Here is a 26909-nt window from a genome sequence, read left to right on the forward strand (position 1 = left end):
CCAGACTGCCGGTCCCCTGGCCGCCTTCTCCGACTGCTGGTCCCTCAGCCGCTTCCCCCGACTGCCCATCTCTCAGCTGCCTCCCCTGACCGCCTGTCCCTCAGCCGCCTCCCCCAACTTTGGTCTCTCGGCCGCCTGGCCGCCTCCCCCGACCGCCAGTCCCTCAGCTAACTCCCCTGACCGCCGGTCCCTTGGCCACACGGCCGCCTTCCCCGACTGCCGGTCCCTCAGCCACCTCCCCCAACCGCCCGTCCCTCGGCCGCCTCCACCGACTGCGGTCCCTCGGCCGCTGGACGTCTTCCCCCGACCGCCGGTCCCCTGGCTGCCTTCCCCGACCGCCTGTCCCTCAGCCGCCTCCCCCAACTGTGGTCTCTCGGGCGCCAGGCTGCCTCCCCCGACCGCCAGTCCCTCGGCTGACTCCCTTGACCGCCGGTCCCTTGGCCGCACGGCTGCCTCCCCCAACTGCTGGTCCCTCAGCCACCTCCCCCGACTGCCCGACCCTCGGCCACCTCCACCGACTGCGGTCCCTCGGCCGCCGAACATCTTCCTCCGACCGCTGGTCCCCCGGCCGCCTCTCCCGTCCGCAGTCCCTCAGCTGCCCAACCGCCAGTCCCTCAGCCACCTCCCCCGACTGCCCGTCCCTCGGCCATCTTTCTCAATCGCCGGACGTCTTCCCCTGACCGCCGGTCCCCCGTCCGCCAATCCCCCAGCCGCCTTCCCCGACCGCCTCTGCTAACCACCGGTCCCCACTTGCCGGATTTTGGAGCTGTCCGGATAAAGGATCGTGTACCTGTACAGTATCTTCTGGGGAATTTTGTTTTGTTCATGTGAATGTGTCTCAGTTGTGTCTGAACCATCTCTTCCCTGAAAAAAACCCCTTGCTCTGCAGCAGTTTTGCCTGTCAAGTTCTGGTTTCAAGTTACTATCGTCCATTGAAATCAGCTGTCCTCCAATATGTTATATTTAATTTGAATTTCTCCTCCTTAACGTGACAATCACTCATTCCAAAATGTTTCCCGACTCAACAAATTTTGTCAAATTTTATCAAGGACAAGTGGTGAGGAAAATCGTGATGAGGTTTCCACAACCATACACCCTCCATAACATGGGTGTGTCTTGTCATAAATAAAATGCAGTTCTTTCATTTCTATTTGCACAGTAATATCCATTTTTGCTGACGTAATCTAGTGTGACCGTCTTCCTCATTTGTTTTCCTTCGAATTCCATCTCTATCACTTTTCCTGACTCGGTCTCTATTTCCTGATGCATGGTACTTGCATACCCTTGCCCTTTCTTGAGAAACTCAGACTGCGATTACTTTTACCTTCCTGGATATCTCCTCATGTGAAACCCTACCTTCTATGGTTTTTTTCCCCCTCAGTAAGAGATTGATAACTTTGATTGAGTTTCCTTTGCCTTTTTCCTTTATTATAAACTTTCAAAAGCCACCAGAAGAGGCAGGTTACTCATTTGAAAATGTTTCACAAATTTTTTTATAATTGTGGTGCAACCACTGTATAGCTATTAGCACTGTCTGTACATAAGTATTGTATGAGCTGGCCCGCCCCTGCACCTGTGACTCCTTCCCCTGAAAATCCCCATAAAGGCCGTTGTGCCCAAACTCTTCCTCAGTACCTGCCTTTGAACTGAACTAGTAAAGTGTGAGATGTGTTGATGTCTTTAGGTGATTAAAGCCTATTAATCAAGACTCTCAGTCTAATGTGGTTGATCTATAGCGCTACAATAATAAAACTCTGAGGTTCTTAGACTTGCTGATGATGCAGTTAGGGCAGCAATCAAAACAAAAATAAAATGAGAACATTTGCTCAGCATCTGTGGAGAAAGAAAAGACAGTCTATCTTTCAAGCAGCAGTGGTTCATGGAAAAAAATATTATCTTTTCTTTGGGCCACAAATGAATGACAATAAATGCCTCCTCAACAGTGCTGTGGATCACATGAGAGTGAGAAAAGGAAAATAATGCTGTGTTCCTTGAATCTATGACTATTTTCAGCTTCTCTCAACATTAAAGAACATCCATAGCAAGATAGCCAAGACCATCTATTTTCTAAACAGACTTATAAGGAAAAAAATGCTGAGCTAAATTACGGAAAAACTCTCAAAGAAAACATTTCTGATATTTAAGTAACATATGAACCAACATTAACTTTGATATATTTGTTCACTGTTGTTAACAACCCCTCATTTAAGAGTAATTTATTTTTTTCTCCACTCAAGCCTGGTGACAGCAGCCCTATTTTTAATTGTAATTAAGTTAACAACCACCATGCTGTCTCCAACAATCCAACCTTTTGCTTTCAAAGGATCTACATTTTTAAGTCTGATCTAAACTTGCTGCCAGAAGCAATTTCTTCTTCATTAGTTGTTACAAGCTGTTGGTCTTTAGATTGTGCTACCTCATCAGCAAAAGGCAAAGTCCTGATCAGTTCCTTTTAAACATTAGTGCTCAAGCAAAAATCAAGATGGTAATAATAAGTACATTCGTTCCTGATAGGTGAACTATATAAATGCAGAAGGCAGTCTTGTTGGGCTCCACTTGAAGAAATCAGATGCTGTATTTATTGTTAAACTTTGTATGTGTGGTGATATAACCACCACTATAGCCACACTCCTACCGGCCTACTACGGGGGACAACCATTGTTCCTGCAGAGAGGTAACCTGGGAGGCTGGCCCCACCTTGCTGACTGTCAATCACCGGCCCATATAAAGACTTGAGCCAGCCCTTTCCTAAACCATTCGGGCATGTGGAACTGGAGGATGCACACATATCTGGTGCTTTCTACTTTAAGCTGATTAAAGGCTGTTGAACAGTCTTCTGAGTTTTGTGATGCTTGTTGCACCACAGTATGTGTTTATGGAATTGTGCTCTTATGTCTTTTATTCAGTGTCAGCCTGTTATGAAGGCATTTGGTTCCCCCACCATTCCTGGCCAATAATGTTAGAATTTGGGTTTGCAAAGATGATTATCAGGCCTCCTTATTCTTCAACAGTGTTAACTGTTGCCAGATATTCTATTTATTAGCTTTCTCTCAACAAAATGATAGAAGTAAACATACCAGCATCCATATGCATAATTTGAGAATCAGCTCTCCCAATTATCAGGATGATTGATAGTTTTATAAATAGATTTATTGGTAGTCGTGCTCAAAAATAAGCAGAATCTTCCATAATAAATTGCATGAAGTACTTTTATTTTGAAGAGAATTTTAAGGTGTTCAGAAAAATTGAAGGGAGCTTAAAACATTAGAGGTTTGGAATGAGTGGTTTTTAAAGATGGTGGAGAGGTTTAAGAAGGCAAATGAGAGAGCAGCACTGAAGCAACTGGTGTAACAGGAAATGGGATCATATAAAGCTAATTTCTGAGACATACAAGTGATAGACAACAGACTCGCCAAGGCAAATAGCGCCTTTGGAAGACTACACAAAAGAGTCTGGAAAAACAACCAACTGAAAAATCTCACAAAGATAAGCATATACAGAGCCGTTGTCATACCCACACTCCTGTTCGGCTCCGAATCATGGGTCCTCTACCGGCACCACCTACGGCTCCTAGAACGCTTCCACCAGCGTTGTCTCCGCTCCATCCTCAACATCCATTGGAGTGCTTACATCCCTAACGTCGAAGTACTCGAGATGGCAGAGGTCGACAGCATCGAGTCCACGCTGCTGAAGATCCAGCTGCGCTGGATGGGTCACGTCTCCAGAATGGAGGACCATCGCCTTCCCAAGATCGTGTTATATGGCGAGCTCTCCACTGGCCACCGTGACAGAGGTGCACCAAAGAAAAGGTACAAGGACTGCCTAAAGAAATCTCTTGGTGCCTGCCACATTGACCACCGCCAGTGGGCTGATATCGCCTCAAACCGTGCATCTTGGCGCCTCACAGTTTGGCGGGCAGCAACCTCCTTTGAAGAAGACCGCAGAGCCTACCTCACTGACAAAAGGCAAAGGAGGAAAAACCCAACACCCATCCCCAACCAACCAATTTTCCCCTGCAACCGCTGCAATCGTGTCTGCCTGTCCCGCATCGGACTTGTCAGCCACAAACGAGTCTGCAGCTGACGTGGACTTTTTACCCCCTCCATAAATCTTCGTCCGCGAAGCCAAGCCAAAGAACAAGTGTCAATAACAGACAAGGGGTAGAGGTGGATTGGGGCAAGAGCATGGATGAATCAATGGATGGGGATTTCGGACAAACCAACAGATCAATAACTGCTTATTGATAGGTTATTGTGACATTGTTACAGACTAATATATGCTGCAGGTGAAACTTAGGATGTCAGATATATATGACCTCCTTAAGTTTGAGATCTTACCTTAAGAAGTCTAACCTTAAGGCTGGTCATTGACTTCAGAAAGCAGGGTGGAGTCCATGCCCTTGCATGTTTCAGTGAAACGGAGATGATAGAGAGCTTCAGGTTCTTAGGAATGGCCCAACCACATTGGTGCTATGGCTATGGCCAAGAAAGTGCACCCCAATGCTTCTGATTCCTCAAAGTCAATGTCTCTTGCCAATATTTATACAGGTGCTCCCCAACTTATGATGATGCTATGTTCCAGCAAGCCCATTGTAAGTTTAAAAAAGATTGTAAGTCAAAAAAGAATGCTGCACCTACCATTTTATTATAATTAAATTTTGGATACCTTTATTCCACACTGAAAAAACCATTAATGTACACAGCTGAAGGCACACTGGGCATGAAGAATGTTTGAAGCATTTAACTAAAATTAATTGCTTGATGGTGTGGATGGTTAGGATGCTAAAGCGACAGGGTCATCAATTTCACTCTCTTCTGATGTTGCTCAAGAATAGCTCCTAGAACGCAATGCGTCATTGACACTTGTTGAAGGCACTGGGCATCAACACTAGTTGCTGTTTTAACAGGCATGGTCTTCAGGAAGATATCAATTTTTGACTGGACAGATTGTTTCTTCTTTTCATTGTAAATTTCTCTGTTTTGGCTCCAGAGTAATTGCTTTCCTCTTTATCTTCTCACCAGAAGCAGGGGACACACATGGGCATTCAGTAGACATGATGGGTTGTTTAGAGTGCATCTGTTTGCGTGATCACTACAGAGTCTGTGAGCGTGTTTGCATAAGCATCACGAGAAAGTATACTGTATGATAATCTTGCGTGATGCTGCCATCGCCAAACATTGTGAGAGAGTAGCCTACCGCACATTGCAAGCCCGGGAACAGATGGAAGTTCAAAATTGAAAATATGGATTTGAACTATCAAAACTTTGAAAAATTGTATGTTGGACCGTCATAAGTTGGGGAGCACCTGTATTTGGTCCGGATGCCTCACAGCTCAGAAACTGCTCGGCTCAAGACCACAAAAAATCTGCAGAGTTCTGAATGCAACTTAGGCCATCATGTAAAACAATCTCCCCTCCATCAACTCCGTCTAAACCGCTCACTCCCTCAGGAAAGTTGCTCCGCACATACCTTGAAGAAGAGCTCAGTCGCTAGACGTCAGTTCTATATCTATATCTCCTATGGATGCTGCAAGAACTGCTGCGTTTCACCAGCATTTTTGTATTTTTACTACAATCTCAGGGTCTGCAGACTTTCATGTAATATATTTAAGGACCCATCATGCTGAAAACAACCTCTCCTCTTTCCTCCACCACCACCTCCCCAACCTTCTGTCAGGCAAAGAATTTCTGAGCTTGAAAACACAAACCTCTAGATTTAAGGAATAGTCTCTTTCCTGCTGTTCTCAGGTCGAGAATTCCCCTTATTGGTAAAAGATGAATTCCCTACTCTACTTAACTGCACTTTTCTCCATACCCAGCACCTTTTGCCTCACCATAAGATCATGAGATATCGGAGCAGAAGTAGATCATTCAGCCCATCAAGACCATGCCACCATTCCATCATGAACTGATCCATTCTCCCACTCAGCCCCACTCCCCTGCCTTTTCCCCATAACCGTTGATACCCTGACTATTGAGATATTTATCAATCTCTGACTTAAATACACCCAACAACCTGGTCTGCACAGGCAATCTTGGTAGCAAATTCCAGAAGTTGACCATTCTCTGACTAAATAAATTCCTCCACATCTGTTTTAAATGGGCACCCTTCAATCCTGATGTTGTGCCCTTTTGTCCTAGACTCATGTACCATGGGAAACAATTTTGCCACGTCTACTCTGTCCAGGCTCCACCTCCTTTTTCTGAACTCCAAGGAGTAGGGTCCAAGAGTGGTCAACCGTTTCTTATCTGCTAATCCCTTTATTCCAGGAATCATTCTTGTGAATCTTCTCTGAACCATTTCCAATGCCGTCAGATCCTTTCTTAAATAAGGAGCTGAAAATGATATCCTGTACTTCAAGTGAGGTCTCATGAATGCCTTATAAAGCCTCAACATCACATGCCTGATCTTTTATTCTATTCCTCAGATATGAATGCCAACATTGCATTTGACTTCTTCACCACCGACTCAACCAGAAGGCATCTTGCACAAAGAATCCCAAGTCACTTTGCACTTCCGAAGTTTGAATTGTAGAACCATAGAACACTACAGCACAGAAACAGGTCTCTTTGGCTCTTCTGGTCTGTGCTGAACCATTTTTTTTTGCCTAGTCCCAATGACCTGCACCCAGTCTGTAGCCCTCCATACCTCTCCCTTCAAGGTACCTGTCAAAATTCTTCTTAAATGTTAAAATTGAGCTCACATTCACCAATTCAGCTGAAAGCTCATTCCAGACCCTCCCAGAACTCTCTGTGTGAAGAGGTTCCCCCTCATGTTTCCCCTAAACTTATCCCTTTTCACTCTTAACCCACATCCTCTGGTTTGTACTCACCTACCCTGAGTGGACAAAAGCTATCTACATTTGCTCTGTCTACCCTTCGTAATGTTAAATATCAAATCTCCCCTCGTTGTTCTACACTCCAGGGAATAAAGTCCTCACCTGTTTAACCTTTCCCTGTATCTCAGTTCCTGATGTCCAGGCAACATCCTTGTAAATCTTCTCTGCACTCTTTCTAATTTATTGATATTTTTCCTGTAGTTAGGTGATCAAAACTCCACACAATACTCCAAATTTGGCCTCACCCATGTCTTGTACAACTTTACTATAACACCCCGAATCCTATACTTAATACTTTGATTTATGAAGGCCAATATGCCAAAAGCTCTCTTTACAACCCTATTCCACCTGTGACACCACTTTCAGGGAATTATGTATCTGTATTCCCAGGTCTCTCTGTACTACCACACTCCTCAGTGCCCTACCATTCATCATGTACATCCTTTCTTGATTTGATCTTCCAAAATGCAACACCTCACACTTGTCTGCATTGAATTCCATCTGCCATTTTTCAGGCCATTTTTCAGCTGGTCTAGATACCTCTGCAAACTTTGAAAACCTTCTTGGCTGTCGACAACACCTCCAATCTTAGTGTCATCTTCAACCTTGCTGATCCAATTTACTACATTATCATCCAAATCATCGATATAGATGACAAACAACAATGGTCCCAGCACTTAACCCTGAGGCAAATCACTAGACACATGCCTCCAGTCTAAGAAGCAATCATCCACCTGCCTTCTCCCGTCCAGTCAATGTTAAATCCAGTTCACTACTTCACCATAAACATCTAGTGTCTGAACCTTCCTGACACACCTCCCATGTGGGACCATTTTTCTCCATCCAAATAATAGTCTGCCCTTTTATTCCTTCTACCAAAGTACACTTTCCAACATTTCCTTCCTATAATGCTATACCTGTACTTTTCTTTTTTATTGCAATGACTGCTTTACTGAAACATAAATTGACTGGCTTGGATGATATGCAAAACAAAACTTTTCACTGTATCTCAATACAAATGACAATACGCAATTCAATTCCTATTGCCCCTACTGTGTGGATGAGTGGTAGAATCTGAAGGCAATGAACTGGGATTAGCCTGGGATTAGAGTAAAGAGAGGCTGGAATATCATTGCTGTGTTAGTGGACTGAAGGGCCTGTTTTTGTGCCGTGTGACTCCATGGCTCAAAAAATTATACATTAAAGTAATGTACAGTGACTTTCCCTTAACTTATCTGTTTACACTAGTCACACCTAATGGTAGATTTGTAGACATTTTTCAAAGGGTGGGCACATGCATATTTAATCTCAATTGTAGACCTATTGCACAACAAAAGTAAAGCTGCAACATCAGGACATCAAAAGAAAAATCCATGGCAGAAAGGCATAAAATTATATCAGCTCCTCATCCACAGTTTGGTTGTCAGGATTTTATGAAGGTGTTGTTATTGGTTGGGGTTACACAACTTTACTGTTATTGTTAAATTTATATAAACTGTGATACTGGGCATTGAGCCTTGCTGGGAATTCCAATAATTATAACATAAGGCATAGTTGTAGAAATTTCACTAGATTAGTTTATTGCCATTAGCAATGGAATTTTCTGTTTTTTTTTAAACATATTATTTTCTTTGACTTTGACTCCTCTTCCTTGAAGAGTTAAAGGAAGAAGGAAGCATACAGAAGGTTTATGAAGCAAAAAGGAGGGTGGTAGCCAGGAAGGAACTAAAGAAAGAGACATGAGAAGACCTTGGCAAGTAGATTAAGAAAAACTCTAAGACATCCTATGCATACATGAAGAGAAGAAAGATGATGTGTGTGAAGGCAGGGCCACTTAAGGATAAAGGGGGCAACATGTGCTTGGAGGCAGAGGAGATAGGGAAGGTCCTAAGTAAATACTTTGCTTCAGTATTCACCAGAAAGAGGGACCTTAGTTAATGTAAGGCCAAGAAAAGCTTATGTGCTGGAGCATGTTGAGGTTAAGAAGGAGGAATTGCTGAATCTTCTTAAAAACTTTAGGATTGATAGGTCCCCAGATCTGGACAAGCTGTGCCCCAGGTAACTACAGGAAGTGAGGGAAGAGATTGTTTGGATGTTAGCAATGATCTTTGCATCCGCCTTGGCCAAAGTGGAGGTGCAAGAGGATTGGAGATAGGAAAAAATGAACGGTCAACCAGTTTACCTATCTCGGCTGCACCATTTCATCAGATGCAAGGATCGACAATGAGATAGACAACAGACTCGCCAAGGCAAATAGCGCCTTTGGAAGACTACACAAAAGAGTCTGGAAAAACAACCAACTGAAAAACCTCACAAAGATAAGCGTATACAGAGCCGTTGTCATACCCACACTCCTGTTCGGCTCCGAATCATGGGTCCTCTACCGGCACCACCTACGGCTCCTAGAACGCTTCCACCAGCGTTGTCTCCGCTCCATCCTCAACATCCATTGGAGTGCTTTCATCCCTAACGTCGAAGTACTCGAGATGGCAGAGGTCGACAGCATCGAGTCCACGCTGCTGAAGATCCAGCTGCGCTGGGTGGGTCACGTCTCCAGAATGGAGGACCATCGCCTTCCCAAGATCGTGTTATATGGCGAGCTCTCCACTGGCCACCGTGACAGAGGTGCACCAAAGAAAAGGTACAAGGACTGCCTAAAGAAATCTCTTGGTGCCTGCCACATTGACCACCGCCAGTGGGCTGATAACGCCTCAAACCGTGCATCTTGGCGCCTCACAGTTTGGCGGGCAGCAACCTCCTTTGAAGAAGACCGCAGAGCCCACCTCACTGACAAAAGGCAAAGGAGGAAAAACCCAACACCCAACCCCAACCAACCAATTTTCCCTTGCAACCGCTGCAATCGTGTCTGCCTGTCCCGCATCGGACTTGTCAGCCACAAACGAGCCTGCAGCTGACGTGGACTTTTTACCCCCTCCATAAATCTTCGTCCGCGAAGCCAAGCCAAAGAAGAGAGAGAGAATGATGAGAAGTATAGACCAATGAGTCTTATGTCATTGGTGAGCAAACTATTGGAAAATGTTTATAGGGACAGGATTTACAAGCATATAGTCTTCTCAAGGATAGTCAGCACAGCTTTGTGAAGGGTAGGTCATGGCTCTTGTCTAATTGAGTTTTTTGAGGTAGAAATAATAGAAATTGATGATGTATATGGATATAATTGTGGTGTATATGGATTTTAATATGACATTTGACAAGGTCACCCATAGTAGACTCGTTCAGAAAGTTGTGAGGCACGGGATCCATGGAACCTTGGCAATGTTGATTCAAAATTAGCTTCCCTGCTCTTCTGCGCCATACCTTTCCAAAGGCTTCAGCCATAGCCCTGCACACAAGGAGCCCCGGAAAACTTTTTTATTTGTCACGGCTCTGGGCTAAGACCAAAATCTGAAGAGTTATGATTCGAGAACTGCTCTATGCAGATGATGCTGCCTTCGTGGCTCACTCCCAGCCAGAGCTGCCAGCGTTGTGCGATGCATTTGCATCTGCCTGCACTGGTCTAAAAATCAGCCTGGTCAAGACGGTCGTCTTTAGCCAACAAACTCACAACACTCCATCAATTACCATCAATGGGTCAGTGCTTGGCAAAGTAGAGAAATTCTGCTACTTGGGCTCCACCATGACAACAACAAACTCACTTGACGCAGAACTGGACACACGCCTGGGAAAAGCATCCACTACCTTCGGACGCCTCCATGCCCACGTGTGGGCTAACTGCCACCTCTCCACCAAGTTGAAGATCTGAGTCTATGAGGCCTGCGTGCTGAGTACTCTACTCATGGCTGTGAATCCTGGGTCACATACAGAAAGCAAGAACACCGCCTTAACACATTCCATTTTCGCTGCCTCAGATCCATTCTAGGCTACTCATGGCGCGACAGAGTCACAAACGTCCAAATCTTGGACCACCTGCGGTGGGCTAGCCACATTGTCAGTATGGAGGATGGCCAATTGCCCAAAGATGTCCTCTATGGTGAGCTACCAGATGCTCCCCACCCTGTTGGCCGCCCATGTCTTCGCTTCAAAGACGTAATCAAGTGCGATCTACAGTCATTCCATGTCAACCATACTGACTGGGAGGGCCTCGCAAAAAATCACACTGTATGACGTTCCGCAATTTGCAGTGGCACATCGTAATGTGCCAACAACTACAAAAAATTCCATGAGGGCAGAAGAGCAAAAGGATGGGCCATGATGATGATAATGAAGAAAGCAAAGATCAGTGGCTAGTGAAGTTCCATGCGATCTGTTCAGAGTCTTCTGCTCTTTATGATTTTTATAAATGACCTAAAAGAAGTAGAGGGATGAGTCAGTACATTTGCAGATGACACAATGGTTGGAGGAAATGTGGATAATGAATGTTGTTGTAGATTACAACAGGATAGGGACAGGATGCAGAGTTGGATGGAGAAGTGGCAGATGGAGTAAAATCCAGATAAGTGTGAAGTAATGCATTTTGGAAAGTCAAACTTGAAAGCAGAGTCCATAGCAAATGGAAGGATTCTTAACACTGTGGAAGAACTGACGATTCTGGGATTCCAAATTCATAGATCTCCCAAGAGTAGCAAATACCAGAAGATATCTGTACAAGATGAGGGGAAGAAAATTTAGGGGAGATATCAGGGGTGAGGTATTTACACAGAGTAGTGGGCACTTAGAATACATTGCCACGAGGGATTGCGACAGATTACATCATATTTTATATTGGATATAGATATGTTTTTGAAGGAGATAGATTGTGGGTGTAGTGGAGGTCACAAACAAACGCAAACACTTCACAAAACAGAACTCATTTAAAATTCAAGAGCTTGGCTCAGACCAGACAGTCTGGGCCCAGGGCCTTTGTAGGGACAATGAAAACTGTTTTGCTAAAGGTTTTCATAAGGAGGTTGTAACAATATTAATATTTGGGGAGAATTTATAAGATTTAGAGTAGGTCACATACATACACACATTTTAAAACAGATCTTATTTGAAAAATTGAAGAATTCACGTTGCAAGATCTGGAGAATGTAAGTACCTTTCACAATTAGGTGTTAATTGAACTGATGTCAGATGTCATAAAATGCTTGACCATTGTCTTGTTGGATTCATGCTGTCTATCAGTACCCTTTCTGCAAAGTGCTCAAAGAAAGGTTACTCCTGGATTGTTTACCTAAGATAACAATAGATGGAGCAGAAGGAAGAACTCCTGTTTGCTGGAGAAGGTGGGGGTTTTGCAAGACATGAGTCATATGCTCTCTTTGGAGTTTGAGTTGGAAAAGAGAGAGAGTTGAGTTAACAGTCAGTCAGTGTGTGGGATACTGATAAGTAATTGAAAAGTGCAATCCAGGGAAAACTGTTTGAAACTGATGAAAGCAAGATCCAGAGCAGCAGATGGCGGAAGTGCTATCTGTCTGATGTTTCTCTTGAAATAGAGGAAGGAATGGAACTCTGTGGTAGCTTGAAGAAAGACCATCTAGAAGACCCTGATGGGGCAAGTTCCATCAGTGAGACCCTGAGGTGACTAGTGGTGGTACCTCAGTTGTAGAAATCCTAGAACAACAAACCCTACAAGAACCTTCCTGAGCAGTAAACATTTACTTTTCAAGCACCAAGCCTGGTGAACTTTATACATTCTTTATAAATTCTGTGCAGAGTATGGTGAATGTCTGCAACCAGAGAACTTGGAAGAAGGAGAAGTGAGATTGAACTGTGAACCAAAGAACTTTTCTTGAATTTATTCACACATTACATACACTTGCGCTTAGAATTAGAAGGGGTTATTTGGGTTAGTTAAGTATAGAGTTAAGTTAAAGTTTGATTCTATTTTCATGTTTGAAGTTGATTAAAAATAACTTTTGTTTTAAAAACCACTTGTCTTGGTGAATGTCTATTGCTGCTGTGTTTTGGGGTCCTTTGGGCTCGTAACAAGGTGCAAATAGAAGAACCCAAGCTCAAGAGACTGCAAATAAGTGTTAATTGGACCTGCTGTAGCGTAATGGATTATTGTTTTGAAAGCAACAGATGAATGGGCTCATAAGTTTGGGTCCAGTGCAACAATCTGTCTGGTTGGAGTTTGCTGTTCAAAGAAGGTTTTCCAAACAGAGAGTGAGAGAGAGAGAGAGAGAGAGAGAGAGAGAGAGAGAGAGAGAGAGAGAGAGAGAGAGGAGACCAAACAGGCTTTCTCTAAAGGCTTCTTCAGGTGCATTCTCCACTAAGAATGCGCCTGAAGACGCAGAAACAGCCCTTTGAAATGTTGTTCAGGTAGCAGCGCTGAAAGCACAAAGCTGGCCACCTGAAGGACACAGCTGCACCAGATGCACCTCTGAGCACACTACAGCTCCTGCCCAGTGTCAGCTGTGCTCCCGCCCACTGACGTGATGTCATTTTGAGCGCGACAAGAAGGAACACAGGACAATGGCAGACCCTGTGCAGGCAGGAGACATAATGATGATGATTTCAGCCTTTCTGAGTGTTCAGAACGAGATACGGCAGATCCTTGGTAAGGCTATTTGTGCTATTGAAGCTCTTCAATCGTCCTTGAGATCTGAAAACCGTTTAGGTGCAATCAGGAAAAGATTCCTGCAAAGGTTGAGGGCAAGAAGGTAGCAGTTAGTGGTTGAACGGTGTGCAGAGCGTAAGCACCACAGATGAAGGCGAATGCTGCTGGTCAGTCAATTAACTATGATGACACATCGGTCTCTCTGGAGGTTGAACCAACCCCAGGGCACTGAGTTCTGGAGTAATGTCCTCACCAAATTTGATGATGCTGAGTGGAGGAGACACTTTCGTATGTCGCGTGGCACCTTTCACTTCGTGCTGGAACTCTTAGAACCTCACCTGAAGGCACATAGACCGGACTTGCAGCGATCATTGGAGCCTGGACTTCGATTAGCTGTGGCCTTGTGGTGGTATGCTACCCCTTGTAAGTATCGATCCATCAGTACCATCTTTAGAATGGGTGTCAGCACTGTGTGCATGGAGGTGCAGGAGGTGACTGCCGCCTTGAGGAAGTTCCTCGGTAAACATTTAATCTCCCTGCCAAGAGAAACACGTCTCCAGGAGACCATTGATGGCTTTGCGCAAAGGGGATACTCAATGTATGCTGGTGCCATTGATGGGTCACACATTCCCATTATCTCCCCCAGCGTGGATGCTGCAGCTTACTGCAATCACAAAGGGTGGCACTCAGTGGTTCTGCAAGCGGTGGTCAACCACAGATTCTGGTGAGTTGAGCCTCTATTGATCTTTATCACATCACATCTCAAATTACTATAACTTCACTGTAATTTCCATTCATCTTACATCTTCTCAGATGTGTTTGTGGATTGGCCAGGCTGCATGCATGATGCCTGAGTGCTTGCCAACTGTCCTCTGTATAGAAAGGCAGAGGACCAGGGCAGATACCTCTTCACACGTAACGTGAATGTTCACCCTTCAAAGCTCCATGTTTCAATGTTATGCGTGCTTGTTGTGTCAACATTCAGGTGCATGAATTAACTACATTTCTGCATTGTTGTGCCTGCAGGTGTCCAAGGATGTTGATGGAGTGGAGATTCCAGCGCATCTTGTGGGTGATGTAGCATACCCCCTATGAACCTGGCTGATGAAGGGGTTCACACAGCACCGAGTACTGGATCCGGAACAACGAAGATTTAACAAGCCCCTTAATTCTGCAAGGATAGTGGTGGAACATGCGTTTGGCCGTCTAAAAGGCCGCTGGCATTGGCTGTCCAAGCATCTAGATATCTCTACCGCCTTGGTCCCAGATGTTGTGTTTGCCTGCTGTGTACTGCACAATATATGTGAGATTAACAAGGAAGACTTCCCTTCAGAGTGGACATTGGTTGAAGCAGATGGTCCTGCACCCAATAGCACAGATTGTCATGAACAGCAAGCCCATGGGCACCAGGACATCCATTCTGCCATTATGTCCATCCTGTGAGAGTATGTCCCTGCTACCCAGCTCCTCATCCAATGCGGCGACATGAGCCTGCTGCCTGGCATGTTATGTGCTCTTGCAAAGAAACGGGTGCATATAAATGAAACATGAGACTTGTGTGCTCGTCAAAAAATTAATAAAATTTAATAAAAGACGTTCTTTGAGAAATCATACTACTTCATAAATATCTGAGGTAGATAACGCAATGTAAACATTTCACATCAGGCTTAAACTAGAATGAAACCATGGAATGGACAAATAACAGTGCAAATCCACTCCACACTTGAACACTGCAGATCAAACACTAAAACAGTAAACACAACAACCACCACCACCCGGCACCATAGCATCTCACTGCTGAATGTTTCCATCCTTAAAGTTCGCACTTAACATTGCACTTATGAGGGGCTTCATGAACAACAAAGTAAACAGTGAGTTATCAACATTATGGATGTTTATTCAGACACAAACCTCATTCCAGCATTGAGAGGATGCTCAATGTCCTCACATTGAGGGGGGATGAGGAACCTGTCCCGGACCCCAGCATCTCAGTCATGCCCAAGCGTCCACTGGTGTAGAATGAAATGGCATACTGGATGGAGGGGCCAGGTACATGGGATGAGGCTGACCATATGACTGTGGGAATGGGGATGGGGAGGCCTCCATTCATGTGACCAATCTGTTGAAGATGACTGACTGCCTGTCCATTGCGGCACTCAGTTTCCACAGGGAAGCTGCAAACTCAGGCAGTGACTGGGCTTGTTTCTCCACTTCGGAGCGGCGCGTTGCTTCCTCGTCCTCCCTCAGGTCGACGAGCATGGATCTTTTGTGATCCAGTGCCTCCTCTGCACGCTGCCGGTCTCTTTCACTGTCCTCCCTGTCAAGTGCCAACATCATCACCTGCAGCTTCTTCGTGAGAACCTGACCCTTGGTCAGTCGCTGGTGCTTGTGTCTGGGACCAGGAAAAGTGGATCAGCATTGGACTTGGGTGCTTCTCCATAAACACAACCTCCATGCTACTGTACCTGAGTTCTCTATTGAGAGTGCTGTCTCGCCACTTCCAGGGACAGTGACCTCTGCGCTTCCTCTCTCGGGGGCATCCAAATCCGTGGCTGCCGGGTCCTCAGCGGTAGCCTCCTCCTCCTGGACCAGCATGCTGGGTGAACCCTGAGATCCCTCAGGGATGGGCTCTGGGGAATCAGGGTTCTCCAGAGTGCTGGCTACATTCGAGGGAGTAGCTGAGCAGCTATCCCCCCAGAGAATGTGGCACTGGTCAAAGTACTGCCTCTCCTTGCGCCCATTGCCGATCCTCCTGTTGTGGTCCAGGACTGTGTGGAATTTCTTCCTCATGCTCTTCAGCTTCGTGACCACCTGTTTTTTACTGTGGCAGTGTCCTTGGGTTGCGAGCACTTCAGACAGCTGCTCAAATGTGGGACCATCCCTCACTGTCTCAGTGAGCTCCCTTTCCTGGGATTCCTGAGTCAGAAAGTCTAGAAGCAGTCTTACCTTTTCAGACCAGTTACAAGCCTTTTTTGGAGCCATTGTTCAAATACACTGTTTTCCTGCCCTGCTAAAACAAAACGACTATATCTGCACTAGCCTGCCTGCACAATGTGCTTCAAGATTCGCGCCAGACATCTCAGGCTGATGACGTCAATGCCACATCAGCAGCTCGCACCTTTGACAGCCGCTTTCAGCTAGCTGCATTCAGATGGCTGGGGGAGCTGCTGTGCTGCACTGATTATCCCTCTCGGAGGAGGGTTAACAAGCTCGCCTCGCAGGCGCCTCCTGCACATTCATGTGGCCTCTCCACAGCTGCATATTGCAAAAATATGCGGCTTTACAAGCGGGGCAATTGGTCATCTGAAAGTGCCTTGAGAGAGAGAGAGAGAGAGGATTAAAAAAAAAACATAACATATTGTTATAAAGAGATTGTGAGAGAGAGAGAGAGAGAGAGAGAGAGAAAACTAGTTTCTGCAAGCTGGCAACTTGTTGAAACCCCATTTTGAAGATGGTTGTGAGTTCTGAGTTCAGCCTGTTGAAAACCCTTGTGGACAATACAAGAGGAAATGGCTGGCTAGAGCAGCGTTTCTCAACCTTTTTACCCTTGTGGAACCCTTGAAATAGTTTTCATCTCTCAGGGAAACCCTGCATAAAAATTATTATATACTATTATTAATATCTATCTCTTTTATATTTTTATCATAATTCTCATGGTAAACATTATTTTTTTTTTGGATAACTTGTTTAAGGGATAAATGACCCCCACTTTTTGTCAAATTTATTGGCAATGCAAAAAAAAATCATACTGCTCATTCATAAGACCTCACACAGAAGTTTTCATTTTAAATAATATGAAAACTTATTATAATAACCAAGGATTTTCCAACAAAGTGCCACCTATGTCTAGTAAAATTATGAATACAAAAAACAAAAATTACTCAAAAATGCATTAGCCTATTTATCATTGTTTCTCGCGGAACCCCAAGTGACCTCTTGCAGAACCCCAGGGTTCCAGGGAACCCTGGTTGAGAAACACTGGGCTAGAGTGTTTCAACTGAAATAAGGGAAACAAAAGGAACTTTGTGATGACCTGCAGAAGAAGAGGTTATCATTTGGAAAATCCTGATGGGGCAAGTTTCTTCTGCAAAACACTGAAGTGGCTGATCGGAGGGAATCAGTTTACGTGTGTCCAATGAGCAACAAATCTCTCTCTGAAACTGACAAGAACCTTCCTGAGTGGTAACCAATTATCTTTAAGCACAAGAGTTCGGTGAAAATTCAGAAATGTTAAATTCTGTGCACAGTATAAGAATTGCCTGATACCAGTGAACTTGGAGAAGTGAGACCTGAGATTGGACTGTGAATCAAAGGACTTTCTTGAACTTACACACACATTACATACATGTGCGTTTAGAATTAGAAGTGGTTTAAGTTAAGTTAATAATAATAAGTTAAAGTTTGATCCTGTTTTTATGTTTAAAGAAAATTAAAAATGACTTGTTTAAGTAACCATTTGTCTTGGTGAATTTTTATTGCTGCTGGATTTTGGGGTCCTTTGGGCTCGTAACAAGGTGCAAATTAAAGAACCCAAGCATATTCCTTTCCCAATGGAGAGAGCATGAAATCAGCAGACTTATACCAATTCTGTACTTTTACTTTTACCATTCACCTACTTCTCAGCGCAGGTCAGGTTCACTGTGGAGGACATTGCCAGCATTAACAGATGTCTTGTGGAATACAAGATAGGTGAACAAGAAATATACAGATGCCATACTCAAAATGCTGGAGGAACTCAGAGAGACGGGCAGTGTCCATGGAAATCAACAGGCAGTCAAGGCCGGAAATTCTTAATCAGGATGTTGTGGAACAGCCAATATAAAAACTGAAAACCTGTTCTGTTCTGCTGAAGTGTCTCAGAACTGACATACTTCCCTTTCCACAGAAGCTGCTTGATCTGCTGGCTGTTTTCTGTATTTTCTGTTTTTATTTCAGAATTCCAACATCTGCACTTTTTTTATGTGCACTTTTTTTGTGTGGCCCAAACATTTGTAAAGCCCTTTACTCCTGCTTTTCTTTATCTTCCTTCCTATACTTATTAATATTTTTAAATTCTTATTTTTTTCTTGCTATCTATACTCATCTTCCACTTTATTTCAACAATTAAGTTTACAGAGTTTTTGTTTCAATGTAGTTTGATTCCAAATTTAAATTTAGACATACAGCACAGTAACAGGCCATTTTGGTCCATGAGTCCATGCCATCCAATTTACACCACTTAACCTACACCCCCAATATGTTTTTGAACGGTGGGAGGAAACTAGAATCCCCGGAGAAAACCCACACAGACACGGGGGAGAATATACAAACTCCTACCAGACAGTGCAAGATTCGAAACCCAGTCCAGTCAAGTCCCAATTGCTGGCGCTGTAAAGGTGTTGCATTAACTGCTACACCAACCGTGCCGCCCTTAAACTTCTGAATTGCAACATTTATCTGGAAATTGCAGTTATTGGTTGAAACTGGCTTCAATGTTTGACTTCCTGCCAACTGAGTAATGCTTTGGCCAATTGTACAGTCAAATTATGAGACAGTCAAATTACATTGAAATAAAATTGTTCCTAACTATAACTATTTACCATGCTGGTAAATGATGGCATTTAGCCAAGGAATGGATACAGCTGTAAATATTATCACCACTCCTAAAGCTTCATTAATAACAATAAGGCAGTATAAATAATCATCACAGTTTTCTTTTCCTTACATGTTATAAAACAATATGCATTTGCAAAGTCAAATATAATGTGTTTAATTGCTTCTCTGTTTATTTGAAAGAAGGGTAAAATTTTGCTGGCTGATCAGTTTTGCACATTTCATAAGATGTGGAACAAGTTTCACCAGTTCAAGCTAATTGGATATTCATCAAGGATAAGTTCAAGTTCCAGTTTATTTATAATCCGATTGTATACGTACAACCCAATGAAACAGCATTCTCTGGTCCTTGGTGTGTAAAAAAAACATGCAAACATTGCTGAGCTTAAGACCGAGAAACAAGAGATAATGAGAAATGCAGGTAGAAAAGAAAATATACTCTGATGCATTTGTGATGTGTCCTCACAAGTAGCTGGAGGCTGGGCCTGTCACATTTCATTGGCTCAAATAAGAGAACTATTAGGAATTTACTGCTGCTGGCTACGTTATTTAATAAAGATAGAGAACCAGGAACGGACAATTGGGGTGCAGATGGTGGTGGCAGGATGATGAATGTTGTTGAGGTTGCAGTATGGTGGAGTAGTGCTGTGACGGGACAATATTATTCAGTTACAGCTTCATTGTACAGTAGAGTTAATAAACTACAGATGAATCTGGTTATATTTAAGGGGCAAAAAAGGAGCTGCTATGTTGCTGGGAGTAATAGGAAAAAACAAATTTTTAAAAAGTCCATTAACTGGAGAGCTGTGGTAATGAATATATACCATTAAAGCATTGACAGTAAGAGAACAGGGGAAGGGAAATGGGGCAGAAAAATGAGAAGAAAGGAAGCCAATTGAGGAAGGAAACAATGAAAGGTCTAATTCTTTTGACAAGCTTTGGGTAAAATAAATGATCATATCAGACCTTGTGGAACATAAAGATTGGCGAGACAGAGCTCAAGCAAGCATTTAGGAAGGCTGAAAGTGACCATGAAATGTTCTTGGCGAGTTAGATTAATGAGAATTTGAGGACATTTTATAAATACATTCAAAACAAGAGGATAACAGGGAAATGATAGGTCCACTCAAGGGCAAAGAGGGGAATTTGTGCTTTTGGTCAGAGGAAGTGGGCAAGGTATTAAATGATTTGGCATTCAAGGAGAAGGACATGTAGGAGAGTTGAAAGCAGTGTGGAGAGTGTATTTTAATGTGTTAGTTATTTTGCGATCATAAAGAAAGGGTGTTGGGCATTTTGCAGAGCATTAAAGTGGATGTCCCTGGGGCCCATGAAATAAATCCATGGTTATTGAAAGAGGCAAGTGAAGAGATTGCTAGGGTCTTGGCAATAATCTTTATGTCTTCACTAGCAACATGGGAGAGGCTGGAAGACTGGAAAGTGGCTAATGTTGTTCCATTGCTGAAGAGGCAGAATAGGGATAATCCAGGAAATTGTAGGCCCATTAGCCTCTCATCAGTAGTAAGGAAGCTGTTGGAGAGGATACTAGGGATAGGGTTTACACATATTTGGAAAGGCATAGTCACATTAGGACCAGACAGGATGGCTTTGTGAGGGTAGGCAAATTTGTTTGAGATTGTTGAGGAATTGATGAAGGTGGTTGATGTGGAGAGGGCAAGGGTTTTTCTCCATTTGGAATTTAGTAAGGCACTGATAAGATGAATTGATAGCTTGGATTTAGAAGTGGATTGCTCATACAAGACAAAGGTTAGTGATGGGAGATACCCTGGATGGAAGTCTGTGATCAATGCCTTTCTGGTTGACTCAAAAACTGGGAAATAAAATGTAAAAACAATAAGAAAGGGAATATCCTTCTCAAACTTGGGTGCAGAAATTTACCTTCCATTAACAACTGCTTCATGATGCCATGTAAACATGATACTCAATGGGTCCACAGAAGAATAATGTCCAGTGAATAGTGGATTAAGCAAGACTTTGTAATCCTTTAAATCAGTAGTTTTCAAATGTTTTCTTTCCGCATGCATACTTTAAGTAATCCTTATGCCATAGGTGCTCCGTGGTACATGAATGGGGAGAAAAAAGGTTGAGAACCACTGCTCTAGACCCAATTTTTACTAAAATATTTTGCTTGATAAAAATGATCATTGGACATTTCCTTTGGAGTTATGAAGTCTTGTACACAGTGAGTCAATTAGGTACGATTAAAACAGATTTTCAAATTTTTTCTTTCCTCTCACATACCACTTTAAGTAATCCCTTACTAATCACAGAGCACCTATGGAATAGGGATTACTAGGTATGTGAGTGGAAAGAAAAAGTTTGAAAACCACTACTTTACATTTTCACTGCTTGAAGTTTTATCTCCACACTTTGAGTAGGATCTGAAGAGAGTATTGTGGAACAGAGGAACATTGATGCACAAATCCAAAGATTCCTCATGGTGAATGTGCAGGGATATAATGTGGTTTTAAAGATATATGGAATGCTGGCCTTTAGTGGTCAGGGCATTGAATATAACGCAGGGAGGTTTTGTTCTAGCTTTATAAAGCATTAGTCAATTTGCTTCTGATCTACTGCATATAGTTCAGATTACCAGTCTGTAGAAAAGGTGAGGTTGTGGCGGCACACTACTAGGCAGGCGAACCGGCCCCGCTTGTAATCCATGCGGCGGGACAGCCGGCCAAAATGGTGCCGTCAGGGGTTTCCCCTTCTTCTCAGTACAGGGCTCAGAAGCCCATGCTGGGGGACCACGTGATGCCTGGGTGACATCAACGCCCCCCAGTGCAATTCTCAGCCAGGTCCAGGCTGGGATTATAAGTCCAGCCCAGCAGCCTGCAATAAATCAGTTCTGCTCACTGAGCTGGACCCGTCTGGTTGTGTGTTCTTTCAGTAGCGGTGTAGTTGCCGCTACAATTGGTGACCCTGATCATGAACGAACCTGGGATCAGTGCTATAGTCGTCAAGCTGCCTGACTTCTGGGTTCAGGAGCCGGAGACCTGGTTCGGCCACACGGAGGCTCAGTTTCAGCTCTGCTAGATTTAGTCCGACATGACCAAATCCTACCATGTGGTCACCGCCCTGAACCAGGCCACAGCCAAACGCGTGCTGCACCTCGTTCAGCACCCACCCGCCAAAGACAAATACGAGACCATCAAGCGAGTGCTCACTGGATCCCTCGGACTATCCAGGTGCCAGTGTGCCGCTCAGATGCTGCACCTCGACACCTTGGTGGACAGGTTCCCAATGGAGATGATGGACGAGATGCTTGCGCTCATAGGTGATCACACCAACTGCCCACTCTTCAAGCGCATTTTCCTCGACCATCTGCCCGAAGACATCCGGCCATTACTGATCCAAGAGAGCTTTACCAACCCGAGGAAGGTCGCTCAGAAGGCCCAAGAGCTATGGCTCAAGTGATTCCCGGAGGGCTCGGCGGTTCAGCAGGTCACGAGGAACGGGCATGACCATACCAAGCCCGCCCCTAGCACTGCGGTAGAGCATCCGGCCCCTACAGGGGCCACCAAAAGCATAACCAGGGGCACGGCATCTACTCTAGGCCTCTGCTTCTACCACCAGCACTGGGGAGCCAAGGCTCGGAAGTGTCGTCAGCCCTGCTTGTTCCAGGGAAATGAGCAGGCCGGCCACTATTAATGGCTGCGGTGGCTGGCCAAGGACACAGCCTCCTCTACCTGCGGGACTCAGTCAGCAGCTGGCGGTTCCTCGTTGACACTGGGGCCCAGGTCAGCATCATCCCGGCCACAGCCATCGAGTCCAGGAACCGACCTCGAGGACCTCCCCTCTGTGTGGCCAACGCAACAGAGATCCGGATGTATGGAGACAAGACAATCCACTTAGATCGGCTGACGAAAGTTCTCATGGAGCTTCACCGTCTCATTCCTTCCGACTGCCATCCTGGGTGCCGACCCTCCTCACTCACGGGCTTCTGGTAGACATTTTGTGTAGGCATCTGGTGGATGCCCGTATGTTCCAGGCCGTTCGCCTCGAAGCCTCCAGCACAGAGCAGCCGCAGATGGCCATGATCAGCACACCCAGAGACATGTTCCAGTGAATCCTGGACGAGTTTCCAACCTTCCTCAAGCTACAGTTCTCCGCTGCCTCGCCGCGCCACAGGGTGTTCCACCACATCCCCACCCAGGGCCCACCGGTTCACGCCAAGGCACGCCGGCTTCCGCTCCAGGTGGCGAAGGAGGAGTTTTCGCATCTGTTGGAGCTGGGGATTATTCGGCGGTCTGACAGCCTGTGGGCCTCGCTGCTCCACCTGGTCCCGAAAGCCTCCGGTGGCTGGCACCCCTGCGGAGACTATCAACGGCTCAACAAGGCGACAGTCCCTGACCATTACCCCATCCCTCACATCGAGGACTTTACGGCCAACCTGCTTGGTGCAAGGGTTTTCTCCAAGGTTGACTTTGTGCGCGGGTATCACCAAATCCTGGTGCATCCTGAGGACATACCCAAGACGGCCATCATAACCCCCTTTGGCTTGTTCGAATTCCTTTGCATGCCATTCGGGCTCAAGAACACCGCCCAGACCTTCCAGTGCCTCATGGACTCAGTGGTCAGGGACCTGAATTTCGTCTTCATTTACTTGGACGACATCCTCTTTGCCAGCAGGGATCAGGCGCAAACAAGGCCCACCTGCGCACCCTCTTCTCCTGGCTGGCCGACTTCGGCCTCACCATCAACCCAGCCAAGTGCCAGTTTGGAAAGAGTCCATGCAGTTCCTGAGCCATACCTTCACAGCCGAGGGAGCCACGCCCGCCGCTACGAAGGTCACCACTATCAAGGATTTCCCACGTCTGAAAAATCTCAAGGGGCTGCAGGAGTTTGCGGGTATGGTTAACTTCTACAACCGATTCATCCTGGAAGCTGTGCGCATCATGCAACCGCTATTCGTCCTCATCGCAGCCAAGCATAAAATGCTCACCTGGACCCCAGAGGCCTGCAGTGCATTCAAGGCCACCAAGGATGCCCTCGCGAAGGCTACCATGCTTGCCCACCTACTCACCGATCTCCATATGGCACTCTTTGTCGATGCCTCTGCCACAGCCGTCAGCGCTGTCCTGGAGCAGCAGGTGAATGGACAATGGAAACCGCTGGCATTCTTGAGCCAGTTTCTCTGCCCACCAGAGGCAAGTATAGCGCTTTTGACCGTGAGTTACTGGGAATTTACCTGGCGGTGTGGCATTTTCACTATTTCTTGGAGTGGAGGACTTTTATCATCTTCACTGACCATAAACCCCTCGCCCAGGTACTGCGATGGCAAAGGACCCCTGGTCGGCCTGCCAGCAGTGTCACTTCTCCTTCATGTTGGAGTTTACCACCGACATTCGGCACCAGGCAGGGAAGGACAACGTGGTCGCCGATGCACTCTCACGACCAGCCATCTGCACGCTGACGCCTGGCCTTGACTTCGACCAGCTTGCCCAGGACCATAAGTCCGACAAGGAGACGTGAGTCTTCAGGACTGCCATCATGGGCCTGCGGTTCTGAGAACTCCCAACTCCGAGAGGCAGAAGCACTGTCCTGTGCGATGTCTCCATGGGCACCCCGCGGCCTGTGGTTCCCCAGCAGTGGCACAGGCAAGTCTTCCATCACATTCACGACCTTTCTCTCCCATCATCAGGTCCACAGTCTGGATGGTGGCAGAGCGGTTCATCTGGCATGGGCTGAGGAAGCAGATCGCGGGCTGCGCCAGAACATGCACCCATTGCCAGATGTCCAAAGTACACAGGCACACCAGGGTGCCCGTGCAAGAGTTCGAACACGTCCAGGAACGGTTCAGCCACATTCACATGGACATAGTCGGGCCCGTACTCGTTTGCCGGGGCAACCGTTACCTGTTCATGGTAGTGGACTGCACCACTCGTTGGCCCGAGGCAATCCCGATGCCGGACGCCTCCACTGACTCCTGCTCCCGAGCCCTGTTGCACGGTTAGGTCAGCCAGTTCGGCGTTCTGAATCACCTCACCAATGATCGGGGCACCCAGTTCATCTCTGCGCTCTGGGGTCAGCTTGCCAACAGATTGGGGTTAGAGGTACACCACACCACGGCATATCACCCACAGGCCAATGGGCTGGTCAAGCGTCTGCACCCCCACCTTAAGTCGGCACTTATGGCCCGCCTCACCGGTCCCGACTGGGTGGAAGAACTCCTTGGGTGCTCCTGGGCATCCGCTCCACGCCCAAGAAGGATCTGCAGATATCATCAGCTGAGCTGGTCTATGGCGCACCACTGGCACTGCCTGATGAGTTCACCAATGCACCTCACAACCCCAGTGGTCGCCGCACAAGCTGCTTCCTCACCTCCGGGCCCGCTTGGACTCCTTCGCACCCTCACCACCGCCCAGACACGGCACACAGCCATCTCATGTCTCCAGAGAGCTGCTTTCCGCAGAGTATGTTTTTATTCGGCGGGGCCCACCCGTGGCACCTCTGCAGAGACCATACGAGTGGCCGTACAAGGTTGTCCAGCATTCAGGGTCTACGTTCACGCTGGACATTGATGGGAATTGTTTACTGTGGACCGACTGAAGCCAGCGCACCTTGACCCCACCGAATCAGTGATTGTGGCCCAGCCAAAGAAGCGAGGCCACCCAGCTAAAAAGGACATTGGCGCCGGTTCTGAGGGGGGGGCTGTCTGGCGGCGCACCACTAGGCAGGCGAACCAGCCCCACTTGTCATCCATGCGGCAGGGCAGCCAGCCAAAATGGCGATGTCGGGAGTTTCCCTTTCTTCTCAGCACAGGGCTCAGAAGCCCATGCTGGGGGACCACGTGATGCCCGGGTGACGTCAGCGCCCCCCAGCGCGGTTCTCAGCCTGGTCCGGGCTGGGAGTATAAGTCCAGCCCAGGAGCCTTCAATAAATCAGTTCTGCTCACTGAGCTGAACCCATCTGGTTGTGTGTTCTTTTAGTAGCAGTGTAGCTGCCGCTACAAGGTAATGCTGGAGAAGGTTAAGAAAAGATTCACCAGGAAGTTACCTGGGACAGAGTGTTTCTGTTTTGAGGAGAAACTGGAGAGGCTGTGTTTGTTTGTAACTGGAGTGGAGATTAAAAAGAGATATGATTAGGGTAAATAAAATTATGAGGGATATCAGTAGGTAGATTGCAGGTAGCTCTTCCGCATATCAAAGGTAGATAAAATTAGAGAAAGTAGATTTAGGATAAGAGATGAGTCAGTTAGAGGACATCAGAGGACATTTACTTTTTGTTCCCAGAGTGCTGAGTAGATAGAATGTACTGCCAGAGAGGTGGTGGAAGCAGAGTGGCCAACAGCATTTAAGATGTGCTGAGACAAGTACTTGAATTGCCTCTGCATAGGAATCGATGGGCCAACTACTGGAAGATTAAATTAATATGGATGAAAGTCCACTGTTGGTATGGATGTGATGGGCCAAATGGCCTGCTTCTATGTTCTATGACTCTGTGACGTTCTGACTCTAAATATGGCATAATAAAACTCTTTGCAAATTTGAATCCCATGTGATGAAATAACAGTGGCACTGTGGTTATATGGTGCACAATTTCATTTTTTTAACGAGACTAATCAGAATGCAGGAGGACATGGAGAGACGTGAAATGGCTAGACACCTTGGCAGTGTGAAGTGATCTACTTGGTAGAAGAATGTGAAGAGGCAATATACATTTCAAGTGAAGTCCAAAAACTGAGAAGTCTTGGAAGGGTTTGAAAAATCTTTAAGTCATGGAGTCATTTAACTTACAGCACAGAAACAGGTCTTTTGGCCCAACTCATCCATACCAGCCAACCATGTGTCAGGACAAGATGCGAAGGATAGGTTTTTAAGGAAAATTAATTTATATACAGAGGAAGTAACGATTGCATGTATACATCAAAAAATCCTCAGCTAGAGTATTGCTGCCAATTCTATTCAGAAATTATGTGGAAGAAGGAGAAAGGATGGGCTTTTTTCCCTGGTAGGT

The 26909-nt window shown here is 45.7% G+C and overlaps 1 protein-coding gene across 2 annotated transcripts in view; it reads left to right on the forward strand.

Moving 5' to 3' along the window:
• Nucleotides 1–14948, forward strand: part of snx18a (sorting nexin 18a) — a 112341-nt gene extending 97393 nt beyond the window's left edge. Inside the window, exons 5-6 of one of the 2 annotated variants that reach the window (XM_069924342.1) lie at nucleotides 13987–14064; nucleotides 14367–14948. In XM_069924342.1, the coding sequence (XP_069780443.1) occupies nucleotides 13987–14064; nucleotides 14367–14421 (133 nt within the window). In that variant the 3' untranslated portion in view covers nucleotides 14422–14948. The remainder of the gene's footprint in view (nucleotides 1–13986; nucleotides 14065–14366) is intronic. The other variant, XM_069924344.1, reaches the window with a different exon arrangement.
• The last annotated feature ends 11961 nt before the right edge of the window (nucleotides 14949–26909 follow it).

This window comes from Narcine bancroftii, chromosome 3 (assembly GCF_036971445.1).
Source record: "Narcine bancroftii isolate sNarBan1 chromosome 3, sNarBan1.hap1, whole genome shotgun sequence".
Lineage (NCBI taxonomy): Eukaryota > Metazoa > Chordata > Chondrichthyes > Torpediniformes > Narcinidae > Narcine > Narcine bancroftii.